The sequence below is a fragment of the Leishmania donovani genome, chromosome 29, assembly GCF_000227135.1.
Source record: "Leishmania donovani BPK282A1 complete genome, chromosome 29".
NCBI lineage: Eukaryota > Euglenozoa > Kinetoplastea > Trypanosomatida > Trypanosomatidae > Leishmania > Leishmania donovani.
Genome location: NC_018256.1, coordinates 372,487 through 394,181, shown reverse-complemented (window position 1 = coordinate 394,181; position 21,695 = coordinate 372,487). Strand labels below are relative to the sequence as shown.

The following is a 21,695-nucleotide window of genomic DNA, read 5'->3' as shown; positions in this document are numbered from 1 at the left end:
CTACGTGAGGGTCGGCTCCGCTGCCTTCTCGGTGTCGCACCACGCACAGTTGACGACCAGGCACGGTTCGGTGTGTACAAGAGTCTCGCGGACGTGCTGATGTGGTAAGCTCGGCGCTGCTGGTGACACGCCCCTCACCTCCGACATCCGCACACGCGTAATGCCGCCCTTGGGAGCCCCGGGTGGTGGAGAGACGGAGAAAGTTCGGTTTTCCAGATATGATTTAGCTGCAACAACTGCTTCACGCTGCGCATCGGCAACAAGAGGCGCGGCAGCGGCGGCGCTGCTCTGCACAGAAGTGCGTTTTTCAGCCACATTGGCCGCCTCCCCGGCAGCGACTATCGCGGTGTCTGCCGGCAAGTCAACCATAGCACGCTCTACAAGATGGGTGCCAAACGTTGGCGCGTCGGGAGGACGTAGGCGGCTGATAGCCGTGCGCTTCGCCCCGGAGGAGCTGCCGCCCATTAGGTAGGCGGTGAAGAGGTCCACGTCAGTGTTTTTGCTGTAGCCGAGTGCCAGCACCGACTGATACGTCTCAGCACGCCGCGACGGGTCCACCTCTGGCAAGCGGCCCTCTGCCGCTACACCGGGAAGCGCATCGGTGTCCATTGCACGTAAGGTCAGGTGGTTTTGAGCCGGTAAAGCGGAGGGTGAAGTGGCCTCTGATTGATGCGTTTGCGGCTGATCTGGAAGAATTGCGAGGCTCTCCGCTGACGGTGCCAGGGAGGCAATCCACGCCAGCGTATTGAGATCGGAGAGCACGTCCACTCGGCCAGTGCCATTCGTGATTCGCGCCGCCGAGACAGCGGCGTCGAGGCCGGGTGTGACCCGCATGGCCCCGCCTCTTAGCTGCGCAATGGCCTCATTTACATCCGCCATCCGCTGCGCCACCTCCTTCTCTAGGTCCGTGACTTTGCTGTCATACGTGTCCCGCAGCGGCGCGCTCGGCTCCATAGGTACGGCCGGCGTGGTGAGTATCGTTTTGCTTGCGCCTGCAGGCGGGTCGGCGTTGCCAAGGGCAGACCTGGCGGAGGCATCTGCGGAGGCCCACTGCCGCTTCAGCTGCGCCAGCTCCTTCTCCAGCTGCTGTAGCCGCATGAGGGAAAGGGCAGCGTCCTCACGGGCTTTGCGGTCCACAACAGGGGCGCGGTTCACCGCCGTGACTGCTGTGCCGCCCGGCCCTGCAGCGGCGTTGGACACACTCTGCTTCATAGCGGCTCTGCCTATGATGCGCAGCCGCTCCTCCATCGCCTGCCACCGCTCCAGCAGCTCCTCCTCGAGGTCGCCGACTCGGTCTGAGAGGGCCGCCATCTCATCCCTGGCCGCCTGATCGACCCCAACGCTTGGGATGAGAGGTCCAGCAGGGTTGCTAGCCGTCTGCTTTGATTTGCCTTTGGATGGGCGAAGCACTTTGGATGTTGAGGATGGCGCATGAGACGCGGACGCCGACACACTGGCCTCCTCCACCTCCGCCTCGATATCGTCCACCACTGGTTTCGGCTCAGCGTTCTTGTCGGCCAGCTTGCCTGAGAACGGCGACCGTGTCTTGCTCGACGGGCTCTTTGACGACGGCGAGCCGGACCGCTGCTGCTGCTGCTTTTCAGGCTCTGCCGCAGAAGGGGCACTACCGCTGCTGTTCCTTGCCATGGAAGCAGTGCGCAGCGCAATGTTCGCAAGGGCGCTGTTCACCTCCTTGAACCGACGCTCCATCGTCACCTCCAGCTCCTCTAGCAGGTCAAGGGACGTCGCAGCGTCCTCGCGGGCAACGGTGTCGATCACTTCACCAGGAACCATGTGCGGCAACGGAGGAGGCTCCAGCGCAGGCGTGGGCAAGGCGGTGTTTGCGACCGGCTTTTTCGTTGGCACTTGCTTCGGACGCGCTGGGGCAGCCTTTGCAGCAGCGGCCCCGCCTCCGCCCACACTGCTGCCACCGCCCTTCTCTGCTCGCGGCGCAGCAGCGGCCCTGGCCACCGTTGCTGCCGTCATCATCGACTGCGCCTCTAGCTCCTGGAAGCGGCGTATCACGTAGTCGCCGAGTTCCTCGATGTCTGCGCGGGCCTCGTGGTCTATTGCGCCGCCGCTACCGCCAGAGCCGCCCTTGTCCGTATTCGGTGCCGAAGCCTCGGCTCGGCGGGCCTTGGAGGATGGCGGCGGTGGCCGTGCCGGAATGCTGCGCAGCTCTTCCAAGAGCATCTCGGCCTTCATGAGGGCGGCAGTTGCCTTCTCGAGTGCTGTCTCCGTAGCGCCGTCGTCGCACTTCCTTTCAGTATCGGAGGAAGAGCCAGCCGAGCCCGTTTCCCGCTTTGATGGGCTGCTGTTGTGGCGCCGACGCGTCGCCGTGTCACCGGCTGCGGCTGCCGCGGCGCTGATGCTGGACTGCTCGCTGGCACTGATCACGAAAGCACGCGTCTCGCGACGAGTGAAGCGAAACGCGGGCAGATCCACAAGGTACGAGGTATACGCGTCGGGGGTGATGACAGGATCGCCGTACTCCTCGACAAGCTTCGCGACATCCCCGAGGCGCACACCCCACAGCTGCAGGAACTGCTCGATGTGCTTCACACGGTCCTCTACACCACGCCCAGAGGCGGACTTGCCGGAGGCGGCTGCAGCCCGCAGCCACATTTCGCCATCCCCTCCCGCCCGCTGCTTGGCTTTCAGTTGACGAGTGCGCAGCACGTGCACTTGCCTCTGCAAATCTTGGATGATGACATCCTGCTCGCTTTGCCGGTCCACCAGATACTGGATAATGCTCTTGAGATTGCGCGACTGGACGGTGAAGTGGCCCTCGAAGAGCTTACCGTCGTCGAGGAATTGAATGCGCCGGCTTTCGCGGTTGCGAGGAGCGCGGCCACCTTCGTCGGTAGTGCCGATCAGCACCTTGGGGGACGGCACCAGCGCGTCGTCGCTCGAAAACTCTACATTAACCTGCGTCGGCGCTGTCGACGCAGCAGGCGATGGCGCGGGTAATTCCTCCATGCTCGGGCAGGGCGCAACAAACTCGCAGAGTCAGTAATGCTGCTACTGTTCCAAGCGTGCGCCTGCTTATTTTCTTGATAGAGTGCAGGAATGCAGCAGACTTCGCCAATGAGGCTCACGGTGAACTTTCGCTCGTGCGTCGCAGCAACTTGACTCTGCGCCTCTTCACGCGTACATGAACTTGTCGATGGTGCTGCCTATGCCGGCGAGCCAGGAAAAGGAAACAGACAGAGGTGAAGGAAGTATGGAAGCGAGAGTCGACATGCAAACAAGAGGTGTGTGGCGGTCAGCGCGCTTTTCCATCACTGTTCGGCAGCTGAAACCAAACGTCGGGAGATCCACGGAGAGAATGAAGTGAGCCTCAGCCGAGAGAAATCGGAGACCAAAGAGCAGCGAGAGGTTCGTCGTTGGGTTATGCGCCTTTTCTGCTCGCGTGATGCCGCGCACTGAGGTGGCCGATGTGTTCAGGAAACGCAAATGATGAACGAAAAACGTTGCCGCAGTACGACGCACCAGGAGTCGTTCCGTTGAGCCGGTGAGAAAGCGAGCGCGCCTATGCACGTGTGGGAGCCGAAGCCAGGTGCACGCGTGTAAATATGTGCGAGTATGCTTGTGTCTCTGGTGCGTGCGTCTCCTCCTAGGTCAGCTGAATAAGCTGTCTCTATGCCAGTCTATGAATGCCCACCCACCCCTCACCCCACGCAAGGATGCTACAGGCGTAAATGGGTGTGCGTGTGGTAACGAAGAGTGCGCACTTTAGATGATGGCACCGCTTCCGTAACGGGCCCCTCTCGTTCGATAGTGCGAAAAGGGGCAGCCGTATCACCAGCCCCCATGCGCTGCCCTTGCACTCCATCTGCGCTTCGTAAGCTATCGGGTACCCTCTTCCCACGACGGTGTCATTAGGGCGCCGGCGCTGGACTGTCGGGCGTAGAACGCCTTCAGAGTAGACCACGAGGTGGTTCGCATGACACCGCTCGGCAAGGCGGATGCAACACACGAAGTCTGAGGCTCCGTCGATACTCTGCTGCTGTGGTGGTCGTTACCGCTGTGCAAGGTTTCTTGCGGCGTTGCAGCTTGCGGCGGTAATGTGGCAGCGAAGGGCTGCGCAGCTCCGTCCTCGTCAAGGGTAGGTGTGAGGAAGGTGAGACCGGCAGTGGAAACGGCGAGTTGACAGGTTTTGGCAAAGGGAGACGGGGACCGCGCTGGTACGTGTGGGGGCGAGTTGGTGCTCGGCAGGGCTGGGTGCGGAGTTGCGTGGATATCCGATAGCTCTCCGGGACGAGATGGCGACAGAGGTGGACGTGAAGCCCGAGAAAATGGCCTCGCCGGCGGTGGAGAGGTCGCAATGGAAGCCGAGTCGAAATTGGCTGTCCCGTGAGGCACGCAATGCGCCGAGCGATGCGCAGCCCATGCGTCCAACGCAGACACACAGAGCATCGTCACCTCCTCCTCCCCCTCCTCGCACCACTCGTGTCGGGGCGCGTCCTTCGAGATTGAAGTCGCCGTGGGGGCGGAAGAAGAAAACCACCGCACCGGAGAGCGTCGCCACTCACTAGTCGAAGGGGTCACCGCAGGGGTGACGCCCTGCCGACTGTGCGCCTCTCTCGGCACTGTGTCGTCTGGCTCACGGTAGGGGCTCGCTTGCAAGCCGCCTACAGTCTTTGCTGAGCACCGTCCAGGAAACATAGTCGTATTCGCCCTTCTAAGCCGGTTCTCTACACCGCTGGTTACCAACCCCGCAGCAACTTGAGAGAAGTGTGCTAGAGCGTCACTGGCGAGCGCCACATCCTCGTCGCAGGGCTCATCGTCCATGCTGAGCACCGCACTGCCTCGCGCTGGAGAGGTTGAGCCGCCGCCTGGATGCTGCAGAGACGCCTCTGCGTACGATGGGAGAGGCGTCAGGGGCGGCGGTGGAGCGTAGTAGGCTTCCATCTCTTGTCGGTCGCGCTTCACCTCCGGTGTCACCGGGGATGCACTCAAGTTGGGCCGCCGCGCTTCGCGTGTCCTCTTCTCACGTGCCATTGCAGCGCCGTCGTCTCTGTGCGTCATCGGGAGATGCTGCTGCGACTGTTGTGCGTTGGTCGCCTCAGAGCCGTTCTCGTCGCCTGCGTCCGCAATCGCTGCCTGCGTCCCCGTCAGCGGACTGTGCCGCAGTAGGTACTGAAGTCGCTGAAGGTCTCGCTCCAGGTTGCCCAAAGTCCCACGCGAGGGGTGGTGGACGTCATGGTGGCAGCTGCTCTGCTGGCGCCACGACGGCGTCTTTACTTGATACTCCTCATGCTCGGTGGTAGACAAAGGAGAGGGAAGCAGTTGCGGTAGGGGTGTCGACGATGCCGGGTGTGTTGAAGCGACGTTGAGTCGCTCCGGGGTCATCGGCAAACTTGCGCAGGGCCGGCTAGGTGCGATCGGAGATGCCTTCATACCGGAGAGATCGCGCAACTGCTGCAGGACTCGTCGCTCTCGCGCGGCGAGCTCATCGAGGAGCTGCTGCGTAGACGCGCTGCAACGCATGATGGCGGGGCCGCCTAGGCAGCCAACACGCCGAACTGTAAATAGCGAGACGTGATGGTGTGGGGAGAGATGAGGGGACCAGTAGAGAGTCTGTGGGGTGCTGGTACTGCCTGTGGATATGAGAGAGAAGTGGGCATAAATCAGGAATAGGTCGCCTCGTCGCGTGGTTGCCAGTGGGTGCACAGGTGAGGACTCAAAAGACCAGGGGGACGCAACAGGAGAAGTGTAAAGGAAAGGAGTATGCTCGCTGTGCGTTGACGGCTCTCTGCTGAAAAATCCACGCGCTCGTGCTCTAGTATACGTCACGGTGACGCGTACGTTGCCGTCCCTCTCTCTCTCTCGTCGTCTCAGCAGTGAGCAGCACCGCTGCTGGTGCTATCGCGGCTGCCGCGTGAGCCGAGTCCCTCTCCACTGTGCGAGAAAATGCAGAGAGAAAACAGAAGTGGAGAACAAAGAAGGAAGAGGCAAAGAGCAGCATGTGTGTGTGTGTGTGTGTGTGTGCTGTCGCATGTCCCGCGCTGGGAGGAGAGAGTTCCATCTCCTTCGGAGCGCGGCATCTGGTAAACCTTTCGATAGCATCAAACTCGCTCTGCAGCCCTGCTGCCCCTTCACCGAAACCGTGGAGTGCCTGCGAGGGGAGGGGAGAAGTCTAAAAGACCGGGAAAGAGGAAGCGCGCATGAGCGTGTGCGGGGATGATGTGAGCAGGGGTACTGCACTCCTGCACTGAGCTGCACAGAAGCCGATGCCCTCATCTGCGCAAGTGCCGCTTGGCCCGTTCTCTCCCCTGTCGCTCGCACGTTTCCCACTTCTCAGCCGATGGATCCAGAGCGCTGGGTGCGTGAAAAAGCGCATTTGGGGAGGGAAAGGAAAGCGTGCAGGCAGCGGGGCAGCGCACGCACGCGACGAAGCACCGTGCCTGTGCGTGTAGTTGGGATGTGTGCATCTGTTTTGTGCGACAAGAGTGCGGTTCATCGACACGTCAGTAAAGGGAGAAGAGGGAAAACACAAAGACTCGGCTCTGGTGTAGGATGCAGATCTAGAAAAGAATGGAAGACAAGCGAAAGGAGGGAAAGCCACAGGCAACGTGCAAGACAGGCGCACAGAGAGAGAGAGAGCAACGGCACGCGCCTGGGTGGCGCACTTCAACCGCCCGCTGTTCCTCGGATGGGAGACAAGAAACAAAAATCCGCAGAGGAAAAGAAGAATGAAGGATGGAAGAAAAGAGGGATGAAGCGCGCCACACACTAATCGATGCCATTCATCGAGCCCGCCCCTGCTCCTGCGCGTGCAAACATGCGGACAGCAGCGCATGCCCTCATCAAGGAAGTGCAAAAGGACGACCTCTCATGCTTCTAGAGCTGTCATCCTTGAGCCAAAACCTGACGATCGACAAGCGCGCCCACACGCATCTCAGACAAGGAGAGAGAGGGAGGGAGGCAACGCAACGAACCAGCAAGCGATGCGCAAGCAAGACGCAACCATAGCAACGCAACAGAAAAACCAAGAAAGGACTAGAGCGAACTCACGCACACAGGATAGAGGGACGCTTATGCAGAAGTGCGGCAAATGCGAGGGTAAAAGGCATCACGAGCCCAGTCAGAGAGAGAGGCTGAGAGCGACCGCGTCGCTGAACGGCAAGCAACGCCAAAGTCGAGGAGAGAGAAGGACAAGGGAGGCAAGAAGAAAAAAAAAAACGGAAGCGGCTAAGAAAGGGCGGGCAAGGAAGCGTGAAGGTATAGAAAGGGCTAAGAAAGACTACATATATAGTTGTAAAGCAGCGCAGCGGAGAGCCTACATTGTTCACAGACACGCAAACTGAAACCCCAACGCACCATCTAATCTCTATACCCAGCAGGGACAAAGGTGTCAGCGACACATGTGAAGGTGCAGAGGACGTCAGGGACCTTGATTCTCCCTCACCCCTCTCCCTCCGTATTTGCACCATGGTTGTGTGTGTCTGCTCTATGGTTAGTCGAGCGATGTGATGACGGAAGCGCTAACGGTAGGGGGGCGCTCAAAGCATACACGGATCCACAAGCCACAAATGCGAGCGCGGCAGCGGAGTATACGTTTCGGAAACGAGCAGAAAACACAATCGCATCAACACGTCTGCGACAAGTCTAGCAAGCCTGCGTGCCCACAGCACATGCACATTGATGTGTCTCGCTTGTTCTTCCACGAGCACTTCTCGCACTCGATCTTGCCCTCCGAAAGAAGGACGTCGAACTTCTGCTTCCACGTCAACACCTGCTTGCGCAGAGCGTCGTTGACATCGAGTAGGTCCTTAGCCAACGAGCCGGCGTTCTTCTTGCCGCATAGGCGCAGCGCGTGCTCCTTCCTGAGCATCTCATCGCGCTCAGCCAACATCTTGGAGAGTTCCATGTAGTACATCTTCTGCCGCTCGATTTCCGCCTCGCGTGTCTTGATGACATGCTCGGCATTTTTGTTCTTGTTCACAATCGCCAACAAGTCCGCCTCCATGTCCAGCAGCGTCTGCTCATTGTACTCGGCGGCGCTGCTGGCTGCACGCTGCAGCTGCTCCAGCTCCACCTTTCGGTGCTTGAGCTTCTCGCGAGCGGACTTTTCCTTTCGCCTCAGCGTTGTCTCCATTGCGCGCGCCTGCTCCTCTGACTCCATAGCCTCGAGGTGGATTTGGCGGGCCAGGTCGCGCAACGCAGCCTCCTTAAACTGCGCCTTGGACAGACGCTCCTCGGCCTTCCGCATCAGCTCCTGGCCTTGGTGTGAGAGCGCGTTGCGGCGAACATCCTCCGCCTCGATATCGAGCAGGTAGCGGTGAATCTCCGCCTCTTGCTCAGCCAGACGCTGCTTGTTGTGCGCCTCCTCCTCCTCCAGCCTGCGAGCTCGTCGCTTTAGCTGATGTTTCTCCGACTCGACGTACTCCTCGTGCAGTTTCACCAGCTGCTGCATGGCATCCGCGTTGCCGTGCCGTGCCTGCTCAATGAGCTGCCTCTCCCGCGCCATGTACTTGGTACGCTGCAAACTAACGCGCTCGAGCTCCTCGTGCGCCTCTGCCAGCGCCGACTGCTGCTCCGCGGATCGCTGAAGCAGAGACTGAAACAGGTCTTGAGCGTTGGTGTTAATACGGGCCTGCCGCATCTTGAGGTGTTCCGCCATCTCCACGAGGCGCTGCTCGCGCTCGGCGTACTCGCGCATCTTGCGCTGATCCATCTCTTCCAGTTCCAGCAAGTACCCCTTCACCTCTTGCTCCTGCCGCGACAGCTCCGTCATCTGTGCGCGCTGGTAGCTCTCAAAGTCGAGCACACGTTGCTCAACCCGCTCCCGCTCTGCGGCTAGGCAATCCTCTCTGCGTGCGAGCACATCGCCCTCGTGCTGGAGATTGCGCAAGCGCTGAGCCTCCTCGTCCGTGAGTCGCTGCCGCGCGGCGTCGTCCTTTACCCTTGTCGACGTGTTCCCCTCGCTGCAACGACGGTAGAGTGACTGCCACTTGCGGATGGCACCCTCGCGATCCAGTACGCGCTGGTCGGATATCTGCAAGAGATGCAGTGACTGGAGCTCGCTGGTCTGATGGTGCTCAAGTAGGCTGCGCTGCTCTTCCTCGCACGCTAGCAGCATGCGCATCGCCAGCTGGTGGAGGAGGTCCTGGCTGTGGGCGGCAGCGGTGGCGGCGCTCTGCGCCTTTATCACGGCGGACTGGCACTCCTGCTCGCGATCGCGGTGCTTTGCGTCGGCTTCGTAGGCCTCGATCCGCAGCTGGCGCACCTGCGCCTCCGCAAATTGGGCGGCGGCGACGGCGCTGCCCATCTGCACCTTCACCTCCAGGGCCTGCCGCCGCAAGCTCTCCAGCTCACCTCTCAGAGTCTCCACCTGCCTTTGTGATGCGGTTACCCTCGACTCGGCAGCCTTGGACTCGCTCAAGGCCGCGTTCAGCTTCGCCTGCAGCGCGCTTGTCACCTCCTGCATCCGCATCACCTCGACGCACCGCTGTATATCGCGAGCCTCCAGCTGGTTGCTGCGGGCCAAGCTGCGAAACTCTATCCTCTCCTCGGCCAGGATGTTGGCGCGGTACATGCTCTCAAAAGCGCAGAAGTACCGCTGCTCTCGTCGGTTCAACACATCGGCGGACGATTCGGCGTGGCCTTGGCATGCCATGTACTCGGCGGACATGCGCACGTCGTCGAGCGCGCCGGAGTCAAAGATGCTGTGATCGGCGACGTCACCTAGTCGCATCTCACATCGCTGTAGACGTGTGCAGTTTGCCTTTAGGCGTCCTCGCTCCGTCTCGGTCGCCTTGGCAACGCGCTGCAGGTCTGCCTGCTCTGCCTTGAGGCGTTCCTGTGCCTGATAGAGCTCCACCTCCTTTGCCATCGTCGCATCCTGCAGCGCAACCAGCGCCATCTCCTTCTGCCGCAGCGCCGCCTCGCGCTCCCTCTGCGTCGCCTCCATCTCGGCGCGGCGGTCGCGCAGCTCCGTCTCCCACTCGCGCAGCTTATCCTGCCGCATTTTGCAGTCCACGTCGTTGCGATCCTGGGCGAGCTGCATCTCCTCTCTCGTGTGAAGCATCGCACGCCTCTCCCGCTGCATCGCCGTTTCGAACTCGTTCTTATCCGCCAGCAGCATCATCTGCTGCTTCTCTAGCTGCATCTCCTGCGCTCGCAGTTTGCCAGCAAGTTCGTCGTTTTGCCGGCGCAGCTCCATCTCCCGCTGAGAGACGTCAGTCTCCCATTGCTTCACAGCTTGCAGGGCGGCCTCGTGCTCTGCTTGCAGCTTCTGCCTCTGCTCCGCGTGCTGCGCATTCCATGCTCTCTTCATCTGCATCACCTCATCGAACTGCTTGCGCAGCTCCTCTTGGCGCTGCTGAAGCTGCGCCTCAAGAGCCTCCAGGGACTCGGTGCGGACGTTGTGGGCCTCCTTCATCGTTCGTTCCTTCGCGCGGGTCGTCTCCGACTGCAGCTCAGTCGCCTGTTGAAGTGCCTCTACCTCGAGCAGCTTCTGCGCTGTCTCACGCTCACGACGGCTGAGCTCGTACTCTGCTTTGCGCAGACGCTCGTTGAGCTCCTCCTCGCGCTGCTCCGTGCTGCGGTTCGCCTCCTGCACGCGCCGTTTCAGCTCTGCCTCCTTCGCCGCCACCTCGGATTGCAGCCGCCGTGCCTCGTTGTCGACTTGGATCCACCTCCGCTGCAGCTCCTCCTCCTTCCGACGCACCGCGGCCTCGGCCTTGCACTGCGCCCCCTGCGCCTCACGAATGCGCTGCGCCACATCCTCCTCTCGTTGCTTCGCAGTCGCCTCGAGGGCCCTGACCTTGGCTGCCCACTCTTCCTCCATCTGGAAGTTACGCTTCTCCATGGCCCTCAGATTCTCCTCGGCCTGCTTGTACTTGTGGCGCATCTCGCGCTCGTGCATCGAGGTCAACCGCTCCTTCTCCTTCAGCGCGTTCTCCATGTCCTTCTGCTGCCGCTGCAACTCATCAATGCGGCACCGCGAGCTCGCCTCTGCTGCCCGCATCTTCTCCTCGATGGCACGCTGCTTCTTCACAAGCTCCTCCTCTCTGGAGCGAAGCGCTGCCTCGGCGGAGACGCACTGCTCCTCCATCTCTTTGAGTCGGTCACGTGCGTATTCGGTGGCCATCTCGTGTGCCCGACGCAGCTCCTCCTCGCGCTTCTCCTGCTGCGCACGCGCTCGCTCGGCCTCGGCCTCGAGCGCCTGCATCTGCGCCTCGTAGGCCTCACGCTGGTCCTCCAGCTCCCGCATCCGAGCAGCTAGCTCTGCCTCACGCCTCTCCATCACCTGCTTGCGCAGCCTCGCTTCCTTCTGCTCGCGGCGCAGCCGCATGTTTGCCTCCCTCAGCTCCGCCTCGATGGACTCGTAGTGGTTGCCGTTGCGCTGCGCTTCATCCAGCTGGCGCCGCAGCGCCACAAGCTCTTCGTTGGCGCGGCGCAGCTCCATAGCGGATGGGTCCTCCTTGACGCGAGGCTTGTTCAGCACACGGCGCGCTTTGGCTGCGTAGTGGAGCGTCTGCACCGTCTGCAGGCGCTGCGCTTCGCAAGGACTGATTGTGCAAACCATTGTTGTCTTGCTGTTGCCGCCGAAGGCATCTCGAAGGAGCTTCGTCAGCACGCTGTCACGATACGGTGGCTTGATACCGCGCCGCTTGGGGTCAGAGAGGGACTCGATCACGCAGCCAAGGGTGAAGAGAGAGAGGTTGATGTCCTTTACCTCCCTCAGCTTCTGCCCGTGCACCCCTGTCTCACTCACCCGCTCGCTCCCGGCCAGGTCGACAAGGCGAATACTGAGGCTCTTGCTCGGTGCGCTGGCGACGGTGCCGTCAGGCTCAGTGAAAGAGATGATCTCCGTCAAGTCAATCAAAAAGAGAGCGTGGCTGCGACTACTGCGGTCATTGAGCTTCGTGGCCGCCGTGCGGCGCCACTTGTTGCCGATTGCAAGCGCCTGCAGAAGGTCATCTGTGGCGGTTACCTTGACACGGCGAGCACCGACCAGAGCGAAAGTGGCGCTCTGCGGTGTGATCTCTTCGCGAATGCCGACCGACGCGCCACAGTTGAGGAGGTCGCTGATCTTCTCGCAGTATACCTCGACGTATCGCACGTGCACCTCCCAGCTGAGGCGCTCGCCGCTGGGGGCGGTGAAGGAGCGGTTGTTCAGCTCGTGGAAAAGGTCGCGGCACATGCGAGGAATAATGCCGGCCCCTTCGCCGCCTTCGTTATCGCGGTGGTCGCCCATCATCGTGTAGGTCTTGCCGCTACCTGTCTGCCCGTACGCCATGAGCGTGCTGTTGTAGCCGTCAAGTGCGTGCTGCAGAAGCGGCCGCCCAACCGCCTCGTACACGCCAGCCTGCGACACCGCATGTGAGCCGTCGAGGGCCACGCCAGAGCACGACCACAGCGGCATGTCCAGACGCCACGGCGCAGCCTCCTGGTCCAGCAGGTACACCTCGTTCGCTGACGGGTTCATAGACACGATGATGTCATCACTGTGCTCCCCGTGGGCCGCATTCGGAGGACGGCAGCGCACCGCGACGCGCACCTTCTCCTCCTGCGCGCCCAGGATGCTGGGTGTGGGCTGGAAACTGCCGGAAATGCTGCAGCTTGGCCGCGAGGCCATAGTCGACGACACACCACTGCGCGGCGGCAAAGGTGTCGAACTCCTCAGAGGCAGCTGGTTTTGCGAGAGCGTGATGAGAGGAGAGGCAGCAGACATGGGGCGAGTGCCTGGAGGGCCAGTCGGCCGTTTTGGCTGCGTCATCGCCGAGCCGCCAGAGCTCATGTGCGGTGAGCGGGCCAACTCACGAGGCAGCATCCGCCCGGCCCTTAATGGCGGTGAAAAAGAAAAGGGGGAGGACTGTGCACGGCTCTCTCGAGAGAGTCCAGCGGTACTTGCAAAGAGAGGAGATACACCCACACACATGCACACACACAAGCGCAAAAGGGAGATGCGAAGAGATCAAACCTCGCGACGATCAGCACACGCACACAGGTCCGCAGACGACGAGGTCTGCCGGTAGCGAGCACGCCAACACAAAAAAGGCAATGAACTTTTTTGTACGGCGACAGATGTGAGCGGGGAAACGAAAGAGCGAGAAAAAGAATACATATACGCATACACATATATATATATATGTGTGTGTGTATAATATGTACGGTGTGCGTGTGTGCGTGTGAAAGAAGAATATTGAACAGCCTTATACAGCGTCTGCGTGTGTAGCAGGGAGACACACGCTAAACACGGATGCACACCTTCTTGTACTGTGGTTGCGTGGGCGCGTCAATGTGTGTGTGTATGTGTGTGCGGATATGTAGAGGGGCGCCTGTTCCTTCTGGTTGCGTGTTCTCTCGTGATATCTAATCTTTTTTTTTAGTTTGCGTACACGTCAGGGAGCGGCCTCCTCCACGATTCGTGGACGTGTGAGATATAGTGCTGAAGAGGAAGAGAAAGAGGAAGAGGAGAACGCCTCTGCCCTGCAGTTAATCCGTAACAATGGTGACACTCTCCTTCTATTGTAAGCGTGTGCACACCTGCGTTTTCTTGTACTTCTTTGCGTGTTGTGCCCAAAGCGCGTGATTGGCCATTGAGCAGTGCTGCCGCTGTCACTGCGTGAAGGCAAGAGGAAAAGAGGTGGGAGAGAAGTACAGCGGCAGAGGGCGTGTCATCAAGGTGCACATGACTTGGGTAGTGGAGAGAAGCAGGAGAAGCTAGACAGCAAACTGGTCAGCCGCCGCCACGCTGCAAAGAATCCGTTGGCGTCCGTGGTGCGCCGGTAATGTGCCTTTTCTTCTCTTGGGTTGTTGCCTCATGCTTACTTCTCACTATCACGCGCATTTTGATGACACAATGCAGCGCTGGCAGCCCCCATCGAAACACAAATGGAGAAGAGAACGTAAAAGCACACTGCTGCCACAGTGATAGTAGTACGCTTTCTCACACTGGAGAAACAGCGAAACTACACAAGCGCGAGAGCAGGTCCACAGCGAGATCGAGAGACTCATTGGAAGCTACGAGGAGGAGGCAAGAGCTGCTACTAGAATAGAAAAAAACGACCAATCAGACCAGCGCCGAGTACAAGCCACCGAAAAAAAAACACCTAAATATGACGAAAAAAAATGCTACCGTCTGCATTCACGAACGCAAACGAATCAGCGCAAGCGAAAGCCATGTGGTGGTGCAACGCACACTAACACAGAGATGCAGACGCACACACGTGAGGACACACATAATTCTCACAAGCAGGCACATGCGATAAAGACACGGGGCACACACAAGAAAAAAAAAGGGAGCAATTATGAAAAAAAAGCACAAGAGCCATTCACGTGAAGGCATCAGGCACAAAAACAGTGAGAAAACGCGAAAAAGTTACACAAGTGAAAGAGAATTTACCCGAAACAAAAGACGCCGATCTCAGCGCCTTTTTTGTGGCTTTTGTTTGTCTGTTTCTTTACGTTTCACACGTCCGTTCTCCGCCACGCAACGTGAGCTCGACAACACTCTACCCGGCATGTCGCAGGCCCCCATCGCGTGGCGCAAAGCAGTCGTGCACACGCTCTACAGCAATGCGCCGACTCCGTCATCCGAGCATGGCCTCTGCCTCAAAACACTACCGGCCTGCGAAGCGGAGGCCGCCTCACAGCGGCTCACATTGCGCCGGTCCCCACCTCGTGCGTCCCTCGGGGTAGCTCAGGCTCCCCCCGCCAGCAGGCAGTGTGAGGCGCGGGGCGGGGATGCGCTCGAGCTGCGGCGACACCATGCCCACCAGATGGATGGCGCAAGTGCGTTCACTGCCGCAGGCCGCTCCGGCGCAACGCCATCCACGACCTGACCGCCGACATCAGCAGCGACACATCGCCCTGTCCACCCCTACGTCACAGCTGCTTGACCCTGCCACCACCAGAGGATGTTCGGCATTGGCAGGGGACAGGGGGTGCTTGCCTTCCTCACACACAACGTGGGGTGTAACGGACCCTGGACACCACACTTAGGTGTCCCTTACCCCCGGTCATGAGGAAAGAGAGCGAAAAAAGAACAGCGGCAGGGTCACATCACCCCCCCCCCCGAGCACATGATAGCGGTACACTGCCCCTTCACGCGTGTATACCGGAGGCATTCCCCTTTGTGTGTGTGTCGCTCGTCAACGCGCACGCACATACGCGCACACACATTGGAAATATATATATATATGTAATGTTGATAAATGTAAACGGTACACACACACACGTCAATGAAAGATAGAAAAAAGATGAGGAAGACACCCCTCACCAAACCACAAAAGAAATAGAGGTGAAGAAAGCGACAGGAAAAAGGAGCGCGGCGGGTTCACGTGAGGCCCACAAGATCAACTTCGGGTCGCTCTTCCGCTCGTCATTTGTGCGTGTGTGTGCGCGCGCACCTTTCCTATTTTCTAGCCGGCAAGCGAGTGTAATACAATGGAAAGGACCACAATTACGTTTCAGTGAGAAACGTGGAGAGAAATGTATAGTTGCTTAGACGGACGGAGTGAGAGAGAGTCACAAGGAAAAGGTGAAGAAGTAGGTAAATGAAAATGAGGTTGCCTGGCTTCTTTGAGTGCGATGCACGGCTGTAGTACGGTGTGGCCACAGTCGGGAGGAAGAAAATGAGAGGTGCGCGCATGCAGGGAGAGATGGTAAAACAGACAAGACAGAGGGAGAAGCATAAGAAGATTGAGCGAGTGCCACTCAGAGGGGGTGAGGGGGAGAGATCAGCAAAAGAAAAAAACGCGGCGGAAAAAAAAGAGGGCCACGTGACGTGGCAGGGCAACAGCGCAAATACAAAAGCAAAGCCTCTCACCAGATGTATGTGTTTGTGTGTGTGTTCGCGGCGTGAATGCGCACCCAGACGCAAACAACGCTGTGTGGACAAAGAGTGAGACCGGGAGTGATGCGAGAGTGGTAATGAGAAGGCGTGTTTGTCGGCCCAAACGACCCCTCGAGGCAACAAAGTCAACGCCAAACGTCGAAGGAAGCCGATAAGAAAACGAAGCAGGGGTGCGGTAACAAAAACCGGCGTTGTCCCGTTCTTGCCCTACTGAATCAAGCGGCCCGTCGCTCGCGGCCAATCCTCGTCGTCCGTCATGCGCACCGCTGGTGTGTTCAATGCGTCCGTGGAAGACGTAAAGAAGCGGTTGTTCGTGTTCTGCGAGCCTCCGACATTCGCGAATTCGTGGCCGTTTAGGTGCTCGGCGCTCATGGAAGTATTGGCGTTGCTGTTGGTACGGGACGAGGTGACGTCCATGATAGAGAGACGGACCGCAAAGGCGTCGCTCTGCTGGCCAGGAACCATGAGTGAGGCGGTGACAGGGTGGTTGCGGGTGGGAATAACTGTGCGCGGCGTCAAAGCCCGATGCGACGCCGGCGACCCTCTTGCCGGGGAAGGATGCCTCGTGGTAGGCGTCCACTGAACAACCCGTGTGCTGTTGGCGCCGTCGTTCGTGTGATGCTCCGCCCCGAAGCCGGTGCGGGATGAACGGTGGGGCGACGTGCGCACGCCATTGCCGTCTGCCACCGAGTTGGGCGTGCTATCCTGTAAGGAGTGCAAGGACGCGATCGTGGCTGGGTAGCGGTATATCCCGGCGTGCGCTCCAGTCGTGCGCGGAGCCTGCACCTCGAGTGCGCGCAGAGACGCATCAGTGGAGAGGCGACGCTGGCCGGGTTCGCTGCCCTGCAACAGCGGGCTGAGCACAGGTACCATGCCGACCTGATCCTCGGTGCCAAGGGAACTGGACCGGCTGCTGCAGCTGTCGAGTTCGCCCTTCCGTGGGAAGACCGGCGAGCCGCCGGAGCCGAAGGGGGCCGCAAGACTCACCGTGGTCTCGGCGGCCGACGGCGAGCTGAGAGGGACAGCGCCGGTGCTAGCGCGCGCCGTCGCACTCTTCGCCACCGCAAGGCCGATTCCACCTTGCTTTTCGGGTTGGGCAACTCCAAAAGGCGCAGCCGTCTTCTCTGACATCCCGCGCTTAAGAAACGCCGTAGGAGTGTGTGCCACCACCTCGTAGCCGAGCCCGCTTGCCACACGAACGAAATCCTCGCCGCACTGCAGCGCACGCTGCCGGAGCGCGTCGGCCTCTGCCCTGCCACTCCATGACCATTGCTCTTCAGTAGACCGCGCACCTGCGCCGCCGCGCCGGCCGGCAAAGGCAGCGCGTGGCACCTTCTCCGTGTCCGTCTCCTTCAAGTCCTTCTCAAGGAGAAAGGCGACATGGCGAAGCTGCTTACCTGTGCGATGGCCATCTGTCGACGCCTCGGTTGCGGAGAGAGAGCTCTCGGTAGCGGCGGCCGAGTCGACATCCGACGCCAGACTCTTCGAGAAGCAACGTCCTGACATCGCGCCTTCTGAAACGTCAGCGGCAGGGACGCTATGTACATATATATATATATATAGATTCTGTGGTCGGCGTGCGCCGCGACTCCGTTTGTGTGTGGTATGCCCTTTGCAACGAGAGTACCACACCGCAGAGAAGCTGGTCAGGGGGAAAGCCAGAAAATGGAGGAGTGAGGAATTCCACGATCAAAGAGCCAGCGGCGGCAGCGTTCCCAAAACGGAATCGGATATGCGAGGACACACACACACACGTACACGTATACGAAGAGGGCGAAGAACGCCGATGAGCAATGATAGAGGGGAAAGGTGAAAGGGGGGAAAGGGGAATGAGGAGCAGCCGAGCCAAGGTTCAATAAATGTGGAAGGAGAGCGGCGAAGCAGCCCAAGAGGAAAACAAAAACCCCTAAAGGAGGAACGGAAAAAGAGCGGAAACGTTTGTTGCCGCTGCGCTTGCTGCTCTGGTCCAAGTACAAAGCATGTACTCCACAGAATCAGCAAGGACGACGCGACCCAGGAGACAGCGAGGACGGAGAGGAAAAGCGCGCACACACAAGCACACTCACTCAAAGATGAGAGAGGAAAGAAGGAAAAACGCCACCTACCCAGACACATTCATCGACACACCGATGGCCAGAAAAGTCGCAACGACGGCAGAGAGACAAAACAAAAGAAGGTACGCAAAAGTGAAACGGAGTGTCTCAAAGACGGCAGAGAACCGCAACAAGAAGAGCCCAAGCGCGAAAATGGCGATATATATTCTTTTTGGGGGAGAAGTATTGTATTGATCTCTCTGCGCTCCTCAGCTGCTCGGGCAGCGTAGAATACACACACACACACACACGTGCACAGCCAAGGAGAAAAAAAGGGGGAAAGCTGGTGCGTTCAGTAGAAGGCACAGGGCGACGAGGAAGACCAGAGCGAAGAGCCGCCCGGAAAAGGAGGCAGACAACGGAGAAGTCAGAAAGAGAAAAGGATTTGGAGAGGGATGAACATGGCGAGGGTAGACGACAAAGAAAGCGTTGACGTCGTGTGTAAGAGAGAAGGCTTGAATGGGAGGAGGGAAGAGACAGAAAGAACGAAAATCCGCGAAAAGGAGTGCGACCAAATTTGTTGACGGCGACAGCGAGGACAGAGGAAGACAGAAGGAGTGGAGGAGAAATGTACACACGCACAGAGAGAGAGAGATGCGATCTGCTTACGTATCGTGCCTCTCTCTCCTTCCTCTACTGTTTGCTCCTCAGCACGAGAAAGAGAGACACACGATAAACTTTTTTGTCAAAAAGCATTAATTTGTCCTCATCCAATACAACACATACAAGAAACGCGTAGCAGGCGAGAAAAGGAAACCAGAGAGGAAAAGAGCGCAATGAAGTACAGTCTCACAAATATGGTTATATAGTGCTTACATATCCGAGGTGGTTGCAGGTCGCTACTGGACGTAACGCGGGTGACAGCAAAACGGCGAACTTCTCCTATCGTCGTCTATTTTCTATGTTTTGTTAGTCTTTCGAGGAAACGTTGGGGGGAGGGGGCGAACGGAGCGTTTGATGATAATCGCAAACTTTTTTTTACGCGCTCAGAGGCAATGGGGAACGCGCGTAGGCACACACGCACACACACTCTCAAACAAGATGTGTGTCGCTAGTGAAACCTGGAGAAGGGAAGAGGGAAGAAGTAAGCAGACGGGACAAAAAGAATGGAATAAAAAAGGGAAGACTGCGTTTGTGTGGCCAACGTGAAAGGCGGGAAGAAATGTGAAGCAGCAGCCAAGTAGAGGAGAGAGAGCGAAGCGCCGTATAATGGACATTACGGGGAGAGAAACGTGCAAGGAAAAGGATATGAGAAGAGATGAGAAAGAAAAACAAGCCAGCACCAATCGCAGCAAACCGAAACCAGCAGTGGAAATAGGACTCTTCAGTTTCCATTCCCAAATGGGCGGAGAGGGTTTGAGTGCCCTGAGGGTTCACTCTCTAGTGTGTGGAAGACTGGTATTGAGTGCCGTCGAGGAGCAGCGTAGCTCACACAGGGAATACACATCCCCTGCGCCTGCATGGCACACGGCACCCTTTTCCCTTCATCAAGGGCGCACCTTGTCTTGAGTCTGTGTTCCTGATTTCCTTTTTTTTTGAAGAGGGTCTGGAAAGCAACTTCAAAACGACAACCAACGCCTCTTCATCGGCACCTAGCGTTCGACTTTTCCAACGAAATACAAAAGTCGGTCTCCGTCTCGCTCTAGACCAACACGAGCAGCGGCGCGAAGTCGTGAATCCGTCGGAAACACGCGCGCTGTAAAGCGCGAGGTGATACGAAAAGCGAAGCACGTAAGTACGCGTGCGCCGAGTACCATCTCTTCGATCTGACGCCTCCTCATCACGCACAGACACACAGAGGTAAGAACGTCAATTCGAAGGAAGCCGCCCTACGGAGGGCCGATGGGGCGTTTCATTGCAATCCGGTACGCTCTTGTTGTCGCAATGCTGGCGACCAAGAGAGGCTGGAAAAAGAAGAAGGTCATGACGACAATGGTGATGCCGGCCAGGATCGGCTTCTGCAGCCGCGGCACTTGACGGAGGTCAAGCCCCAGATACTCGTCGTAGAACTCGTAGGCGCCGCACCGAACCTGCAGCTGATACAAGCACCAGCCTACCAGCACCATGTAAAACACGTGGAGCCAGTCCGTGTACGGGTACGACATCATGACATGAAACGCGGTGTTTCTGTCTGCGTAATCGAAATCAGTCAGCATGTAGCGCATCTTCCGCCGCTGCACCGCCTCGAGGCCCAAGGTGCGGTACAGCAGATGGGTGTCCTCCTTCGATTTGTCCTCCATCGCCACGTAGTCATCACACGCATCCTTGCGCCCAACCAGCGCATTCATTCCGCGCCGCACCTGTGCAACAAGAGGGTGGCTCTTGTGCGCGTTGTGCAGCGCCTTCAGCTCATCACCGTCTCCCTTCAATTTCCCGAGCTCCACCGTAGGCGGAAACGCATAGCCCTGGAAGCGCAAGACGCCTTGCTGTTGCATGAACGTGACAGGGTCGTAGGCACGCGGTCCAGAGAACAGTGCCGCCTGCAACTTGGTGCTACTGTGGTGGTAATCGATTGGCTGCCCCTCCAAGCCGCGCTCCACCTCTTCCGCCGTGTAAACGGGCCCTTTGACGCCCTTCGTCGCAGTCCCCTCTGCGCTGTACTTGGAACAGAAGTCTGCGAAAAGTTTATCGTACTGCGGGGTGCCCTGGTAGTACTCAAGCCTCTTGATGTCCGTCTCCAGCTGCTTGGCGGTGGGTTTCGGGGCCGCCCGCTGCCTCTCGTCTTCCAGTTCCTCTGGTGTCTTCTCTACGGCAGCAAACTCGTGCGACGCTGCGAACATGCTTCGCTCCTTTGCGGTGCTACAGCTACTGCCTGCACCAACACCACCACCGCTCAAGACGCCAGCCGTGGGGTCGGCGCCGAGCGGTGTTGACTCCGATCCCCGGCGAGGAGCGTGTTCTCGGAGGGTGCGCAGGCGACTACGGTGCGATGCATCCAGTGCGCCAACCGCTGACACATCCCCTTCTGCAGCAGGCGGTGCCTGTGGAGCGCTGTAGTAGTACGCGCTCGTGTCGATCCCAGAACATTGAAGAAGAGAATGCCCAGCGTGCACGCTTGTGCTGCGCACTCTCGCAGCATCAGCATCCATGTAGATGGGGGCGGCCCGTTGGCGCTCGGCAATCGACGGAGCCCGATCAAGGCCTTCCGGGAGCTGTACCTCCTCGCTGCGGCACGTCAGATGTTGTAGTGGGCTACCCGGTTTGAGAAAAGCGAGTGATTCATCGCTCGGGTCGCGCTCCTCAGGCGGGACATAGAGCGCAGGCCGTGGTGGCGCGGGAGTATCAATGATGGGCGGCAACTCACCGCTGGAAGTGGACCCTTTGGGACTGGATTCAGTTGCTTTCTTCGCTTGCGGGGCTCGTGGGGTAGCAGCGGTGCTGGTGTCGGTGACGCTAGTACTACTGAAATGCCGTGCGGCGGCAAGGCTTTCTGTAATCAGAAGAGAAGCCCTGCAGTTTGGTCGGCTCGCACGCCCGTTACTGGAGCGAGGCAACACACCTAGGCAGCGGCCAGCCGCAGCAGCAGCGCATTCCGTAAAATATCTACCCTTCATTCCAACAGTAGCCTTGTCCACAGCGTCCTGATGCCCTGTCGATTGCAGCAAAAGGGCTGTCAACTCCACTACCCAGCATCTGCGGGTGCTACTCTCACCCTCCCCCTCCTCCTAGAGCAGAGACAAGACCCCAACAGAGAGATCAATGAGAACAGAAGTGCGTTTGAAGGCCCCCTGCAAAGGTGCAAGGCAGCAAGCGACTGCGTGCCAAAGGTGTAAAGGCGACTGTAGGTG

General features: G+C 58.9%; 5 protein-coding genes across 5 annotated transcripts; all 5 read right to left on the bottom strand.

Annotated features, from left to right (window-relative positions):
• On the bottom strand, nucleotides 1–2,979 carry LDBPK_291080 (hypothetical protein, conserved; the record flags this gene model as incomplete). The annotated part of the gene is made up of 1 exon (XM_003862477.1): nucleotides 1–2,979. The coding sequence occupies one exon, from the start codon at nucleotides 2,977–2,979 to the stop codon at nucleotides 1–3; it is 2,979 nt and encodes a 992-aa protein (XP_003862525.1).
• An 870-nt stretch (nucleotides 2,980–3,849) lies between these two features.
• On the bottom strand, nucleotides 3,850–5,493 carry LDBPK_291070 (hypothetical protein, unknown function; the record flags this gene model as incomplete). The annotated part of the gene is made up of 1 exon (XM_003862476.1): nucleotides 3,850–5,493. The coding sequence occupies one exon, from the start codon at nucleotides 5,491–5,493 to the stop codon at nucleotides 3,850–3,852; it is 1,644 nt and encodes a 547-aa protein (XP_003862524.1).
• Nucleotides 5,494–7,594: 2,101 nt separating this feature from the next.
• On the bottom strand, nucleotides 7,595–12,592 carry LDBPK_291060 (kinesin, putative; the record flags this gene model as incomplete). Its single annotated transcript, XM_003862475.1, has 1 exon — nucleotides 7,595–12,592. One exon carries the CDS (start codon nucleotides 12,590–12,592, stop codon nucleotides 7,595–7,597), a length of 4,998 nt encoding a protein of 1,665 aa, XP_003862523.1.
• Nucleotides 12,593–16,021: 3,429 nt separating this feature from the next.
• Nucleotides 16,022–17,320, bottom strand: LDBPK_291050 (hypothetical protein, unknown function; the record flags this gene model as incomplete). The annotated part of the gene is made up of 1 exon (XM_003862474.1): nucleotides 16,022–17,320. One exon carries the CDS (start codon nucleotides 17,318–17,320, stop codon nucleotides 16,022–16,024), a length of 1,299 nt encoding a protein of 432 aa, XP_003862522.1.
• A 2,416-nt stretch (nucleotides 17,321–19,736) lies between these two features.
• LDBPK_291040 (hypothetical protein, conserved) lies at nucleotides 19,737–21,461 on the bottom strand (the record flags this gene model as incomplete). Its single annotated transcript, XM_003862473.1, has 1 exon — nucleotides 19,737–21,461. One exon carries the CDS (start codon nucleotides 21,459–21,461, stop codon nucleotides 19,737–19,739), a length of 1,725 nt encoding a protein of 574 aa, XP_003862521.1.
• Between the last annotated feature and the right edge of the window lie 234 nt (nucleotides 21,462–21,695).